Here is a 17,517-nt window from a genome sequence, read left to right on the forward strand (position 1 = left end):
GCTATATTGAAACAGATACTTTAGTATAAAATTCTAAAAAATGTCAGATGATGACTGAATATATAAAGGCGGAATCAAAAGACGTTGAACAATTTTTTATTTTTTTATATTAATTAAATTAGAAACGGAATTAAATATTTTCGAAAAAAATGCACTTATAGTTTTTCCAATTCTACGCATAAAACATACAATAACGCTTGTTCTGGTCACAATGTAACAACTCTGAATTTTTCTTATCAAAGTTACATAGCAAAAACTTTTATCACAGGTAGTGTCAAAATATACGATCGTGTTATCGTACAAAAATGCTGAGAAACTATTGGTCGTGGAAGGTAACATCGAATTAATCGCTATCGTAGGTATCACTGGTATCAGTACATCTGATAATTTTGAGTGAGAATTTGTCCCATGCGGCACAGGTTTATTACATATACACTGTATCGGTGCTCGTAACCAGTGTCCCGTGCGTATGAAATATCTGCACGGATATAGTGTATGTAATAGACCCATGCCTCATTCTTCCGACAATTTTTTAGTTATATTAATGAAATCAATTATGAGTAATCGAAATTTTTTTTCCAACAAAATTCGTACCTTCTAAAATTTTGAATAACTGAATTTTTTTAATGTTTTGATGATGAATAAAAAATATAAAATACTTATTTTTTAATTTCAGTTTTATCTAGACACGTCTGTCGCCCGAATTTATAGGCGAAAAGTTTATGATCAATTAGTTACGACTACTCACTGTAATATCAGTTGTACTCCTTGTATGAAAATTATTAATCGTAAACTGCGCACTCTACTGATTAGAAGATCATAAAATACTGGCATGGACAGGCATGGACTACACACTCGAAAACTCGGGCTTCGACTGCGGGACGCCGCGCAATGAAACCAAACCGTACGTAAGAAGTTCCCCCACCACTACGCACTATACGATTTCGCAATAGAAAGAGGAAATTTTAACTCACGATCTAGCCGCACTACTCGAATGAAGGAAAGAAAAGGAAAAGCGAAATGTTTTGGTTCGGTTGATATATGTGTAATGCATGCTCATATCGTATTTAGGTCTTTATAACCCTATATAGTGCTAATCACTCTTGCCGATATGCAAATTATGGTATTGATTATGAAGAAAAGAGAGTTTCTATATGTACTATTTTCGATTTTTATAAGGTTCATGTGCTTTAATTACTAACTATCAGTAAATTAAAATTATTACTTGATTAAGCGTTATTTCAACAATTCAAAAATCCCATTATTAACAGTCGGAGTTTCGTAAACGACATATTAAACTTCATACGAAATAATAAGAATAAGTAAATTTTAAGTAAGTCATTGTTCAATACATTGAAATGTTTATACGATAGCGATGAAATATATATATATATATATATATATATATATATATATATATATATATATATATATATATATATATATATATATTAAGCACAGAAGAATATATATAGATATATAAATAAGAAAATTGTGATTGGCTGTCGAGTGGCCTATAGTAGAGCCTGCTTCAAGAGTGTAATGCGCAGATACTCTCAGCCCCAGCGTACACTTGCCCCGCTTAACTCTATTTCTGGTTGTGGTTGTACTGGTCGTTGGCGTCGGTTGTTGGTTCGGTGGTTAGTCTCAGTCTGCTTGAAATTACGGTTCGGAAGTGTATTTATTTAAGTTTACGGCTTCGTTGATTTTTATCAGATTGCAAGGTAATTGATTATTTCGTTAATTAAAAAAAAAAAATTAAAAATATTTTACTAACAATTATATATGAAATAAATTATTGAAACTTATTTTATTCATTAATAATTAAAATTTGCTTAAACGATGAATAAATTCTGTTCGAAAAAAAAAAAAATAAAAAATATATATGATCCATAAAGTCTGTAAATTTTTAGATAACTGATAATTTTTATGTTATAAAACATTTTTTTTCCTTTTTATATAGATGAATGAAAATGGAGATGATGTTGATGTATTCCAATGCAATTTATAGACCATCAAGGCGAAACATTTAAATTCTTTCAAAGATCATTGATAGTTACCAAATATCATTGTATTTATAAGCCTACAAACCAGTGTCCTGCCATATTATGGATTTGGAATGATTCTAGGCGATCATTGTTGAATTGTCACTTAAATCACCCAAATGAGGACCGCGACCGCGATTACGTAGTTCCACAACAACCTGGGAGAATTGGACGAGAGCGGTAATTTTATTTATTAAATTTTATTCAATTTTTTGCAATATAATTTATTAACAATCGATAAATTATTTATTAAATGTTTATAAATATTTTTTTAATAATTAACAAATATTTATGAAAAGTTAATAGGTAATTTATTAAGTGCAATTTAATAATTGTTAAGAAATATTTATCAATGGTTATTAAATTCTTCTATCATTGTAAGCGACTAGTGTTGATAAAAAATTAGCTTTCACACACAGAAAAAAAAAGTTCTCGAATCAAGTATATAATTTTAAAGAACTTGATATTCTTGATTTAGGGAAATTTTACTTGATAAAAAAATTTTTCTCTTGAATCAAGTAAATTTTTTTGCTGTGCATGCATTTTTATTATTATAATAATCATATTTTACAGAATACGAGGTAGAGGTACGGCACGACGAGCTCGTAATTTGCCTTATCCAACTATTCCGAATGATAGAAGACCAATCGCAGATATAAGATTAAGAGGACAAATAAAAAGTTTGACAGAGTTAGGTGTAATTTTAAACAACCTAACCGTTACAAATAATGTCTTTCGTGGTACGGTTCACAGTGGAGATCAAAGTACAGCATTTATTTTTGCCAACATGAGTTTACTTCAACGAATGGAAGAAAATACAATTTACATTGATATTTCGATGAGAGTGAATTTTCAAATATTTTAATATATTCAATAAAAATAAAATTAAAAAAAAAAAATTTAATTCGTTGTGTTGCAGCTCGTTCCGACTTCACCTAGGTTAAGTCATTTACTGATGGTACTCGTTTACCGAGCGGAATCCGTGAGTAAAATTTAAACTCAATAATTAAAACATAAGGTAGAAGCCCCAATTATTGATACTATTAGAGATTTGATATTTTTTTAACGAATCAAGTATCAATATCGTAGAATTTTGTTCGTGGTAATGTCTCATAAAATATTTTTAATAATCAAATTCTTTTTTAAAAATGATAATAACTAATATTTACTATCGTAACGCTGTCGAATGGCTGTCAATAAGAGATTCAACTTGGAAATTATGAACTCGTTATTGACACCCATTATTTAAATATTATAAAGCATACAATTTATTTTGATTATTGAATTTAATAAATTTTTCATATATTGATAATTAAAAAAAATATATATATATTTATAATTAGATGAAGAAATAAATTTGAACTCGGTATTTAGAAAAAATGCTTTTATAATCAAAGTTGTTGAAAAAATAAACGTTCGTAAGCTGGTTTGATAAACTAACAGATGCTAACTTTTTTTTTTTTAAATAATTAATATTTAATATTTTAATATTAATTTATATTTAATATTTTGAACTGACAGTAATTTTTTTTTAATTATTCAATTAATTATAATTCAATAAAAATTTATATGATGATTATTATTATATATAATTCTTATGTTTTCTTCGTACAGACCATCCCATTGATGCTATCTTTGTGCAGTGCACAATCAGAAGAACTATATAGATCTATTTTTCGGCAGTTCTTGGAATTTAATCCTCGCCTAACGAATAACATACGTACTGTCGTGACATCAATGGATGGAAATCTTGTCGGAGCGATCCGCAGCAGCTTCCCCACATGTAGGATTGAAGCTACATGGATGCAAGTCATGCGGGTAAGTACAAATTAAATTCCATACAATAGAATAAAATTAAACGGAAAAAAATTAATAATATTTCAAAGTGTACAACAAATAGCGTTATCTATTTAACAAAAAATGTTATCGATTGAAACACTCTGTTATAAAAGTTATAATTATTTATGAACTACTTTAATAATTATTTATTGATATAAAACGTAGTACTCTTTGTTGACTTGTTTTAATGTGCGATTCGAAAAGCACTTATAAATTATTAAGATATCTTAATATTGATATAAATGAAGAAAAAAAAAGTAAATGCTGTTTACAATATACTTTCTTCAGTTATCCTTATGTGCAGTTAATTATGCAGAAAATAAGAAAATTATCAAGTTTGTTATTCAGAATTCTTATAACTAATTTATATTAATTTACTAACAACTAAGAAAACTGAATATTAAAAAAAATTTCAATAAAGACAAAGGATATTATTATTCAAAGAGAGAAAAAAAATTCTACCACAAATCAAAAAAGATTCATTTGTATATAATTTTTTCTTTGATATTACACATGTTATTATTTTATAAATTTAAATGATTGTTAACGAACGATTTATATAATCATATCTACTTTTATCTTCTGCTGTTGTAACAATTTGTAATTCGACTAACGCCTTGGCATATAAAATTAATAAAGAAATAAATAAATTTCTTTTCATTATCAAGAAAATCGTATCCTGTGATGATACTCGAAAAATGGTAGCATATCTACTGAAAAAAAAATTATTTAAAATATTTACTTGAATTTAAAATATATATTTACATAGCACTAAAAGTTACATTTTTGTTAATACTTTCATTTTTTTTAATACTTTTATGTTCATTATCTCTTATCTTATAAAATTCATCAGTTAGTAAACTTAGTTTAATATCAAAATTTTGAAAATAAATCAGAAAACCGAAGAATAATTTTAAGACCATGCGCGAGTGCTTAGCGTAGTGAGATGTTTTATGATAACATAGCGTTATTTTTGTAATATAGAATTCATATTATAATAACATTTTATTGCACTTTTAAGTCAAAGAAGCTGATTTAGAGATTTCTGGAATTTGGTTTTATATCATTAAATATATATATATATATATATACTTACCAAAGAAAAAAAGAAATTTATCTCTTAGAAAGTATTATTCATTTCGACAAATTTAATTTAGATGGGGAGCTTTTATTTTCGCATTAACTTGACTGTTTATTTCACATATATTTTTTTTATGAAACAATTGTTGAATTTGAGCTATACTACTGCTGATAATAATTATTTATAATAACATTTTGATAGGCTTATAAATAAGAAAATTAGATTTTATTCTTGAAAAAAATTAAATGAAAATAATTACAAGGGGAAAAAAAAATTTTTTCTACTAATAAAATATCAGCTTCTTTAATGAATTTTATTGATGTAAAAAAAAAAAAAAAAAAAAAAAATCTGAATATCCGATATAAAATGATTGTATTTTCTGCTGTCATTTTCTTGACGCAATTATTTTTTCTATTTTAAAATGGGTAATTTTTATACAAAATATTTGCCTAATAAATTTATTCCTACTATTTTAAAGTAATAAATTCAAAAAAATCATATGTTAAAGAATTATTTATTATTTTTTTTTTTTTTTTAATTAAATTACTGTAATTGTAATAAATTTTAATTTGTTGAATTTTCATCAGAATTTTACCCAAAATTGGTGTTCACTAAACCTGCCACTCCGTATTAATGATCACGCTCTAAGATTATCATGGTCCTTGCCGCTTGTTCCTGACGATTATCGACCTGATGCCTTCCAACTTACATCAGCGGCAGGACTTAGAATTGAAGAAGAGTACCCTAGTGTAGCCATTTTCCTTCGACACATAGAGCGATTCGATGGGTTCTTCAGGCAAAGCGGTCCATTACGTATTCAGAACATCACGGAAAATTACACAGAACAATTACTCCGTCTATGCAGACGTAATAACCCATCTCTTAATGTACTTCTACGTAAGTAATATTAATGTATATTCATGAAAAATTTTTAATATATATATATAAATTTTTAGTAATAATAATAATTTTTAGTTATATATATATATGTATATATATATATTCGGAACCAATATTTTTTTGACTTAGAAATGATGAATTTTTGTTGTAACTAAATTTATTCTATTCGATTGTCATTTGTTTAAAATAAATTTGATAATTATATCCCTTGTGGAAATAATTCTCTGAAAAAACTCTTGACAAGTCTTTATAACTCTGAATAAGACTTTTCGAAATTCTTCACATCCCTAACTAAGTGAAGGAAAGACTTAATAAGTCTTTAAAACTCTGCAATACTCTTCAAAAGTCAAATTTTCCCTGCAATTTCGGAATTTCTCAAAGAGTTATTAAGACTTGATAAGACTTGTTCAGTTTTACAGGAAAAGAAAATATTTTTTTTCAAAAAAATTACTTATCAGAATTAAATAAAACTATAAAAAGAATTAATGCATGTTTTAAAAAATTTTTTTAAATAATATTTTCATCACGAAAATACTTTGATGGGCATCGAATCACTCATAGTTGAGCAAGTCAAAACATCAACAGCAAATGAAGTGCACTTGCTGTTGGAAACAGATATTACTCAAAGAGTAAATCCAATCGGTATTTAATTTGGACTATCAAATATTAAAGTCAACTTTCTAGGTAGGAAAGAATTTTCTAACCACATGCCACCTATTAGAAACTAAGAACACTCAAAGATTCTAACTGTAAATTCGTAAACTAAAATATGTTAGGTATCAATTAATTCCAGCAGATAGCGTGTGGATAGAAAATTCTTTCCTACCTAGAAAGTTGACTTTAATATTTGATAGTCCAAATTAAATACCGATTGGATTTACTCTTTGAGTAGTATCTGTTTCCAACATCAAGTGCACTTCATTTGCTGTTGATGTTTTGACTTGCTCAACTATGAGTGATTCGATGCCCATCAAAGTATTTTCGTAATGAAAATATTATTTAAAAAAATTTTTTAAAACATGCATTAATTCTTTTTTATAGTTTTATTTAATTCTGATAAGTAATTTTTTTGAAAAGAAATATTTTCTTCTTTTCCTGTAAAACTGAACAAGTCTTATCAAGTCTTAATAACTCTTTGAGAAATTCCGAAATTGCAGGGAAAATTTGACTTTTGAAGAGTATTGCAGAGTTTTGAAGACTTATTAAGTCTTTCCTTTACTTAGTTAGGGATGTGAAGACTTTCGAAAAGTCTTATTCAGAGTTATAAAAACTTTTCAAGAGTTTTTTCAGAGAATTATTTCCACAAGGGTAACAATCAATTTTCAAACAGAAATATTGACCAACTGCGAAGTAATTTGCTCGCTTCACAAATTACAGTTCAAGATTTTTTGGCAACTTCTGTTGACCGCTATCAGCAGGATTTAATTTTGCGTGCTGTTGCCAGTGAAGCTAGTAAGATTTCTTGTCTTTAATAACTATGTTTCACTATAGTTGTTAAAATTCATGAATAATCTTACTTTATATATTTTTTTTTACTCTGTTTTCTCTTAAACTCATCTAGGTTTAAATATTAGAGTGCCTCGATTAACGGATCTGCAGGATCTGCCTAATGTCATTAATCAACGTACCTACCCAGATAGGTTCACTCCAAGAACCTCATCAACGGGACCGACTATGCCAAGACAGCCTATGTCAGCTGAAGCTGTGATTGATGACACGGTTGCAGGATCATCGGAAAATGCGAGTGCTTTAGATGACACTTTAATAATCTCATCGGATAGTGATGATGAAGGTAATTTTTCATTAATTATTTTTTTAGTTTTCATTTGGCCATCTTATGAAACAATTTAATAAATAATTGGATTTGTTACAGATTACTTCATTAACTCCTTAGTAACTTCAGGGACTGATCGCCGTGCGACCACACCATCTGGCTTAACTTTCAATAATTCGTCTGCGTTTGAGCCATCCGATTCTAGTTCTTCGATGGCAAATTTGTCAAGTCGTAGGATGTCAGAGTCTAGCCCGTCGACGTCTGGCTTAACAGTCAACGAATCGTCTGCGTCTGCCCCCGCCGGTTCTAGCCCGGCGATGGCAAATTTGTCAAGTTCTAGTATGTCACAGTCTAGTCTGTCAACGTCTGGCTTAACAGTAATTCAAAGTAACTCAGCATGTGACGACGAAGGTATTTTACTTAGAAATTATTATATGAAATTTAATCAATTTTTCTTAACAAATTTAAATTAATATTTTCAGAGATTATTCCGGAAGGGACAAGCATATGCTGCTGCTGTAGATTTCGGGCTGCTGTCTGGGCATTTATTAAATGCGGTCATTTATGTATTTGCAATGAGTGCAATCGAAAAATTGGAGATCGCTGTCCACTCTGTCGTGAAAAATCACGAAACATTAAAATATTTACCAATCATCCATAGTGCAGGTTTAGATTAAAAAAATAAAAGAAAATCATAAAAATAATTTCTTAAAATTTGATCGTGTTGAGTCAATAATAAGAGTTTTTTTATTAATTAAGTTAATTATAGTTAGTAATAATATTTAATTAATAATAAAACGAGTATTATTGATTCAACACAATCAAGTTTTTAGAAATATATTTCTAGAAGCAATTTTTTTCACATACTTGTTTTTAAACCTAATTATTTTAAGCTAACAATTGTGCACAAAATGTTATTTTATAATAAAATTGTCTTAATTTTAACTAATAAAATATTATAAAGTTTTTATAAACAAACTAATTTTTTAAATAAATCTTGGACCATAATTATCAAAATTAAAATATTTTCATTAATATTTAAATATTTTTAACCCAAGTTTTATAATTTTTATAATTATTTATAAAGGTATAATAAAATAGACTAGTTTTTTTTTCTATAAATAAATCTAATAAGTAATGACTAGTTTATATTTATTACCAAGTTCAATCTATTTAAATATTATCTTGATTAATTCAAGATGATTTCGGAATCTCCATACAGCACCATATGGTCATTTCTCTCTGATTGAATTCGTTCTTACCGAGGCTTGCTTATTTATCTATTCAGCGCTGAGTAAACTCTGCATTGAATACTGTTGGCTTTGAATACAGTGCGAATTGAAAAAAAGTTTTTCATTTACAGCCACATGCTGTTGAGTAAAGTTGGTATGTAGTTGAGTAATTTGGAGTACAGTTGTTTTCACCGTGATATTAAAAATTTCGAGTTACGGATGCTCCTTGAGTAAAGCTGGCATAGAGTCGAGTAATTTGGAGTACAGTTGTCAACCTGCCGAAATGTACTTAGTTATAAACTTAAAATTAAAATATCTCGTGTTGTTGATCTTATAGTAAACAGGTACAATGGCAAAAACTAAAAAAAGTTCTGAAAATACAAAAAAGCAAGTTAAAAATATAAGCTTTAAAAAAAAAAGTGTAATTACAAGCATGAAAATTTACGATTGGCAGATATACCAAAATTGAAACATGCTGTGCCTTATTAAAGTTAAAAGTTCATTTTTTATAAAAAAAAAAACTATGTTGTTTTTATTAAACGTTTGTCCTTATAATTTATTCTATTAATTTTTGTTTCATCAGATTCCGCGGTAATTGTCACACGGTAATTGTAACATCCACAATAATTGTAGCGCGTTAATTGTCACAAGTCATTTTAAGGTCCGCGGTAATACTAGCACTTGCAATTTTTTTTCAAATGTTGATTATTTAATAAATTCAACATTAAATCATACTCTTAATCTTTTTTATAGTTTAAAATAAGTTGATTATCGATAAGAAAAAAAAATTAAGACGATATTTTATAGTGAATGTTTGAAATATGATTTTAAAGTTAGACGTACACATTAAGCCGCGGTAATACCCACACTTACCCTAATGAAAGAATAGAGTAGAGTTGTCATTTTTATTTTATGCTGAAAATTCAGATTTTTAATAAAGATGGCCTTGCGTAAAGAAATTTTGAGTAAAGTTGTTTTTTCGCCAAATGTCTCTGTTATGTCCACCCCAAAATTTTTCTTTAAATTTAAATCACCCGCGCAGATGGAAGACTTCTCCATGCGCGAAAGCCACAATAAAATATAAGCTACGCGACTGCTGGTTGACTAGCAGGGACTTCTGCAATCTCAGCACCGCGAGTATTTAAAAAGGCGATCAACTGCCAACGCCTTGTCTTTGATCAAGTAATTCGACTTCCGCGTTTAGTTGACGGACCCGTGCCTTGTAAAAGTCGCTCATCTTGATTTGCGCTGCACTTAAGACGAGTTCAGACTTGGTTCAACTGGCAGGCCACGTATTGGTCTTTGAGCAATTAATTCGACTTCCGCGTTTAATTGACGGACCCGTGCCTTGTAAAAGTCACTCATCTTAATTTGCGCTGCACTTAAGACGAGTTCAGATTCGGTTCAACCAGCAGGCCACGTATTAGTTATTAGTTCTAAATATCTAGAGAACCGGAATCTCAGAATTCTAATTTTCTCTGCACTTAGGCGAGAATCCGGGCAGTAAGTTTAAATAAAATACCACTAAAGAGCTAAATTTGCGCACTTTACCCTACGGGGGACTGGAGGACGTTAGCTCATTTAAATTACTAAAATTCATTAAATTAAATTCTTTAAAATTCAAATTGTGAAAGTGTAAGTTTTAATGTTTATAATAAATCTCAATTAAAGTGAAATCAGTTTCCAACAAGTCATTCCATAAAATAAGAAGCCCGTAATATAAGCAGCCCAAATCCACCCTACTCCATCCGCTGCGAGAACCAACCACAGGGCCCAAGTCAGGAAAAGGCGCTAACAGCAGCCCCAGAATCACGGATACAGTAACAACCAAAATTCCTGCAGAGAGTAAGTACATCTGCTAACATAAAAATCCGTCAGTCTCAAACGAAGGCGTGGTAAGTTCGTATCTCGAAAACGTCCCACATAAATAATTACAACAACGGAATTAAAACCTCCGTTGCGTATTCTTTAAACTGTTAGTCCAAACCTCCATCGTTTACGCTACCGCTCTAAAAACGCCCTTGGACATAACATAAAGAACACTGGTGGCAGCGGTGGGATTCGAATACGAAATTATTTAACTTCCGTTTGAGAAAATTTAAAAACTCTAACAATTTTCGTTCGTTATTCAATTTTTTAGTAAAGTAAAGTAAATTCACCGTGTAAATTTAATCTATAATCTTGTTCAATCTTGACGTAATTTCAATTTTTATTTTAGAACGAATTTTGAGTCTTACGAAAATTTTCTCTTATATTTCGACATAATTTAAATTCTATATTTCGAAAATTTTTTTCTTTGCCTGGAATTCTCCTTCAAAAGTTATAGAACTCCAATAATATTGTTTCGCAATCGGTTTTTGACCTTAGCGTACATTCTTTAGACAATAAATTACCGCAAAAGGAATTCGCTGACGCGTATATGCCAGAGTTGATTAACACCAAACGGAATTTGCAATCGCAATTCCTGTCAGCAAAATTTATTTTAATTCGGTATTGCGAAATAAAGAAATTATTTTTGCTAACTAAGCAATACTAACATTAAACTCTATTTATTTCGAAATTTTGAAAATTTTTTTTATCCCTTACCTTTACACTACATTTTAAGAGAAGTGTGCTGTGAACCTAGCACCTCATGTGACAAAATTCTCACAGAAGTTTCCTAGTACTAGAAAGGTGCTTTAATTAGCACTTTCTTTTACGAAAGAAGCTCTCACAAAACTCTTGGGAAGGGTGCTTTGAATTTAGCACCTTCTCTAGATTACACACTCACAAGGGTATAAAACAAATTTTATATTTGTATACTTGTAATATTAACCCATATTAATTATAAGAAAACTATAATCCCCTATCATCAATCGATAAAATTACAATTTTACGATTCAAAATTTTCGAACACTTTTACTATGTTGGGTTAAAATCGATAAAAATTTTTCCGGAATTCGAGAAAAGTTAATGGGAAAGAGTAGACGGTCGGGCTATCGATACCATCTGAAAAAGATACATTCCGATTTCGTTAACGGCAGAATATACCACCGCCCTCCTATCGAAACTAAATATTGGGAAGAAGATACGGAACCCGCGAATAAGGTAGTCGTCAATCAGGCTGGCGGTCCGAAAATCTTAGAAAACGTTAAGGCTATCCCGGAAATTTACAAAAAATACTAAAATTTAGACAAACCCAAAACCCTATCAATGCTCATCTAAACCCGTCTACACGACATCTAAATCCCCATTGCAAATAGATTTATCCGAAAATCTAAACCTTATCCTTTCTACTTTTAATATCTTTCCGAATTATACATATTAATTCCCTTTAACCTCCTGTTTGACCTCCTTAAACTATTCTCCACTATTGAATATTCATTCGAACACGGGAATTACTTATTCAAATCAGTTAAAATTCTTTTGGCTTAATTAAAGGCATTTAAATCTTCTCTCATTTCAACGTAAAATTGTCTACTACAAATTCAACTATCAACTCTTCCTTACTTACACTACCGTACTCGTCACTCGGTAACCATACACCGCGATAACTAATCTTTCTTTCGTGTCATTGTACTCTACAGCTGTTGACCTACTTACCTAGTGACCGAATAAAAATACATCGCGATTTAAATGAGATAAAATCAAAATTTTTCTTTTTCTTCTCTTGAACAAACCTCCCTTGTAACCCTTCTTTAAATACCTCTCTTACACAGAATAGCTAAATTTAAGACGATTTAATCAAATAAAAATCGTGGAACCATTCGAGGACGAATCCGGAACGTTTTTCGTGCCTTGCTCTAACGATTTCCCGTTTAGAGCCATGGAAAGAAGAACCTTCCGCGTTGATACCTCTATAAACGAGGAAAACCTCAATACCCAAATTCAAACCCTCGCTAAAGAATTACATGATGCACTCCCGTATTTTAACGGAGAAGGTCCAACCGCGATAAAAGATTTCGAATTATTTGACGGAATAGTAAGAAACTGGTTACCCAGCATTCCAGCTGATAATCAGGGCTTTTTCGCTCGCCGCGTAGCACAAAAACTATATGGACGAGCTAAAAGATTAATAGAACATGCAGAACTAGCTTCTGTTGAAGATATTTTACTAATCCTAGGGCGAAAGTTAAAAAGAGGCGACCCATACACCACGTGGCAGAAAAATCTAGCTGCCGCAGCCCCAAAAGAATCTGAAAATATCGAAGATTTCTATTTTCGGTTAAGCGAAATGGTCCGGCGTATCGAACTTAATGCTCCCGAAGATGATAGGGCTGTAGTAAAACGAACTTTCGAAAAGACAGCGGCCACTACTTTCTACGAATACTTACCAGACTTTTTACGATGCCTATGTAAAATGAGAAGAGCCGAAACATTAGACGACATGTACAAGGCCATCGAAAATGACGCGTACAGAAGACCAGACCGTAGACGCGCAATGAGAGACGACGGAGTTATACCAGGCGAATCCCTACCGCCCTCCGTAGAATTTCACAGACGAAAGGGACAAGACGGTAATAGACACTATCCACAGATGCCGAGATCTTCTCGTGACTACGATGACCGAGGTAATTATCGCGAATTGCCTCGCACTTTATCATACCACGAATACAGACAAGTCCCAGAAACATTCACTCATAGACTAGTACATCCGACGGACTACTATGAAGACCCATACCCTGACACTTATGAAGAGAATTACTACGGTCCGAATTATCAGAGGGAACAGCAGATTTTAGGCTCCACTTTCGCGTTCGGAACCGAACGAAACCCACAATATACACCGAGAAATCAATATTACTATCAACCTAGAACCTTTCAAAATTTCAATCAAAATCGTTATCACCCTGGAGTAAACGGTCCCACTAAAAGAGCGGTTCGCTTCGAAGACGACGAAGATTCTGAAGAAGCCAAATTACGACATAAAAAGGACCCTTCAGTAGTCTGTAATTGTCCGTTTTGTCCGAAGGGAGAACGTCGAGATGCCTACGACCCTTTAAACGGAATGGGCGCTCGTCAACAAGAGGCAATGGCGAGTATGCCCGTCCCGTCTCTGATTACACCGTCGAGGCACCTCAACAATTATCAACAGTACCAAAAGGGTCCATATCGGGGGTTCCAAAATCAACACCCCCGCCCAATCCTCCAAAACTCCCAGAAGCCGGACCTAGAACACCATCCAGAAACGAACGAAATGATAACCCATCAGAGATCGGAACAACAACCCGATCCGAACAACGTAAAACCACCACTCGTTCAACAGAACCCGCCATTGATGACGGCAGGAGAATTACGAGTCCAGGGAAGGACAAACCAAAATGTCTAACGACCGGAAAAGGCTCCTCGGTCCATATACGAAGCCCAGCATTTCGTAATGGAGGGGTAAACGCACTCCTGGACACCGGCTCTGACCTCAACCTACTCTGCATCGAAGAACTATGCAACGAAGTCCTCTGTAACAACGAAAATACAGGAGTAGTAGGAGGCATCGCTACTAGCTCAATGCCCATAATCGGTTCAATAAACTTAAAAGTATTCGGAACAAAAATTACCTTCCATCTCGTATCAGAACCACCCGGAGGTTATAAGGCCATACTCGGAAATGAATTCTATACTCGAGAACGCGTAACCATCTCGTTTTACTGGAATACCTTAGTAATGAAAAATAAACCAATACAACCCATCCCTATAATTAACCCAAGGAAGTTCCCAGAGCAAAAAGTCCTCGCTCTAGGAATTGGGCCAAAAATATACGTGTCGTGTAACTCACTCCTAGGCAATTATCAACGCTTCCTCATTGATACCGGGGGGGATGTATGCCTCATCAATGCATCCGCTTTAAAACCCGAAATAATTATCGACACCGGAAAAGCTAGGAAATTCCGAGGACTCAGTGATAGCACTTTCGAAACGTTAGGAACGACCACCTTAAAAATCCTCAATATTGATGTAGAATTTCAAGTCTGTTTGGAAGATTTACCATTCCCTGGAGTGGGAATTCTGGGAAACAACTTTTCGAAGCTGAAAAGGCGGAAATTTCTTATGATAACCAAACCCTAGTTTTATTATCCTGCCCTTCGAAACCGACACCCTTTAGCTTCGAAACAAAGCCTTCTTCCAGCTACACCTTACCACCTCGAATGAGAATATCAATATCAGTACCAATCCAAGAGTTTGAAAAAGACGAAGGATACCTCCCCCGAATGAACCTTCCAAAAGGGGTACTCGGAGGAGAAGCCGTTGTCAAGGTAAATGACGGGTATGCCATGTGCATGGTCATCAACCTCAATTCAAACCCAGTAGATATCGATATAGGACCTCAAACACTCGAAGAATTCGAATTCGATAACCCCAGTTCAGAGGGGGATGAATCCGACGACTCTTCTATAGAAAACTCCAATCGTGTAATAGACAAACAAGAACGTATTAAGATCTTACTTCAGAAAATACCTGTAGATCACCTAAATCAGGAAGAAAAAGAACAAGTTCTGAATCTCATTAGAAATAATCACGACGTATTTCACCTCCCCGGAGATAAATTAGGTCGTTCCAAGAATTTCACCTGCCGGATAGAAACCACCACCAACGAACCGGTGAGAATAAAACAATATCGATTTCCCCCAGAACATCGGGAAGAAATCGCCAGGCAGGTCGAAAATCTTGAAAAACAAGGAATAATCAGAAAATCTAACTCGCCGTACAACTCACCCTTGTGGATTGTACCAAAAAAATCAAATGACCCTCTATAAAAAAATATAGAATGGTTATTGACTTTAGGCAATTAAACAAAATCACTAGAGGGGACGCCTATCCTTTACCTCTAATTATCGATATATTAGACCAATTAGGCGACGCTAACTTCTTCAGCGTGTTTGATCTCGCCATGGGTTTCCACCAAATCCCGATGCACCCCGCGGACGCACCAAAAACGGCATTCTCTACTCCAGACGGGCACTGGGAATATCGTTGCATGCCTTTTGGACTAGAATGCGCTCCATCTATCTTCCAACGGATGATGGATTCCACCTTAAGCGGATTAAAAGGGACAGAATTGTTTATTTATATCGATGACTTAGTCAGTTATGGAAAAACCCTACAAAAACATGGGGTGAGAGTGCAAAGATTATTCAATAGACTGAGAAAAGCTGGTCTCACCCTCCAACCCGAAAAATGTAAATTTCTCTGCCCTGAAGTAGATTATTTAGGTCACGTAATAACGAAAGAAGGCATAAAACCAGACCCTAAAAAGATTTCATCACTTAAAAATGCCTCAAGACCTAGAAATCATACGGAAGCCAGGAAATTTATGGGACTTGCAAACTATTACCGAAGATTCATACAAAACTTCGCGGAAAGGGCTAAACCTATAACAGATCTCACGCGAAAAACGAAGCCCTTCATATGGACCGAGGAAGCACAAAAGGCATTCGATGATATCAAAAATGCCCTCTGCGTAGATTCATTCCTCAAATACCCAGATTTTAACAAATCCTTCATCCTCGCTGTCAGCGCGTCAGACTCAGGGATATCCGGAATCCTCAGTCAGCAGACAACAGAAGGGGACGATGACTTAAAAAGAGACGGAGAGAAAATAGTGTCATGTGTTTCACGTGTCTTTCACGACACCGAAACCCGATACACTGACATCGAAAAGCAATGCCTTGCAGTAGTTTATGCCATCCAACAATTTCGACCGTATCTCCAAAAACACTTTACTTTAATAACGAGCAGCCCTTGTGTCACCTGGCTAAGGGACAGCACGACTGTCACCGAAAGGCAAGCTAAATGGCGGTCCAGATTAAGCGAATACAAATTTACTGTCATAGTTCGGCACAAAATCACCGAACAATATGCAGAAGGACTCTCATACAACCCCGAAGGTCGCCCCGAGCCCTTAGAAAATGAAAATAACAATACCACCGAAAACGAATATTTGGCACTGCCCATCATGGAGAATACTACCATAAAAACTCTCGTAAAATACTCTCGGATGAAGAAGCGATTCTATGGGTCAAGCGCCCTGGTCGTCCTCTCGGATCGAAAAACAGACCAAGAATCAGCAGCGCCCCGAAGTCAGAGAAACAATCGCTTCTCGTCTTAGGAAAAGGGAAATGGGAAAAACACGAGTCCCTCCCAAAATAAACTACTTCGAAAATAGCAACCTTGAGTTAACTATAGATGATCCCAAGTCGCAGAAAACCGGAAACGAAAAAGAGGGGGACGATGATGTTTTCTTGCCAGCCTTAACTCCCGGGACCTCCGCGATTACCCAACCAGATATGGGACAAGAGGGGGACGACGAAGCAGAGAGGGACGAAGAAGTAGAAAAGAATAGAGAAAACATCATCCGACCAAAACAAAGACGAAAAACCATCGAGTTAATAAAAATGTTCGACGAAATCATAAAAAAACGACCCCCGCCTGAAAATTCTTACAAAGAAAAAGCTCTAGAAAAAATGCTTCTAGAAGAAGCAAAAACTAACTATACCCCCCAAGAATTAGTAAAAATGAAGAGAACCAGCTCTGAAACTGCGAAAAACATCCGCCAATCGCTAAGTAAAATGCCTCCGCTCTGGCGAAGCGAAGAAGATTCCGTAGACGATACTGCAACTGAAATTAATGTCGACGAGTTTCTTAGAGACAACGACAATGACCTCGAAGCAG

The 17,517-nt window shown here is 33.4% G+C and overlaps 2 protein-coding genes across 3 annotated transcripts in view; one reads left to right on the forward strand and one right to left on the reverse strand.

Annotated features, from left to right (window-relative positions):
- The window catches only part of LOC141537278 (uncharacterized), a 44,261-nt gene extending 43,381 nt beyond the window's left edge, over positions 1-880 (reverse strand). Inside the window, exon 1 of the mRNA XM_074258166.1 lies at positions 749-880. The gene's annotated coding sequence lies outside the window, so the exon portion shown is untranslated. The remainder of the gene's footprint in view (positions 1-748) is intronic.
- Positions 881-1,541: 661 nt separating this feature from the next.
- LOC141537222 (uncharacterized) lies at positions 1,542-8,370 on the forward strand. 2 transcript variants are annotated; one of them, XM_074258077.1, is made up of 10 exons: positions 1,542-1,724; positions 1,964-2,225; positions 2,619-2,889; positions 2,965-3,027; positions 3,660-3,863; positions 5,553-5,862; positions 7,243-7,317; positions 7,427-7,657; positions 7,739-8,050; positions 8,122-8,370. In XM_074258077.1, the coding sequence occupies exons 2-10, from the start codon at positions 1,999-2,001 to the stop codon at positions 8,298-8,300; spliced, it is 1,872 nt and encodes a 623-aa protein (XP_074114178.1). In that variant the 5' UTR covers positions 1,542-1,724; positions 1,964-1,998; the 3' UTR covers positions 8,301-8,370. The 2 variants fall into 2 exon arrangements, with proteins under 2 accessions (XP_074114178.1, XP_074114179.1); XM_074258078.1 differs by lacking the exon at positions 7,243-7,317 and having other exon boundaries at positions 1,545-1,724.
- Positions 8,371-17,517: the final 9,147 nt, after the last annotated feature.

This window comes from Cotesia typhae, unplaced genomic scaffold, assembly GCF_013202065.1.
Source record: "Cotesia typhae breed Kobodo isofemale line unplaced genomic scaffold, CoteBio_Ctyphae scaffold_70, whole genome shotgun sequence".
NCBI lineage: Eukaryota > Metazoa > Arthropoda > Insecta > Hymenoptera > Braconidae > Cotesia > Cotesia typhae.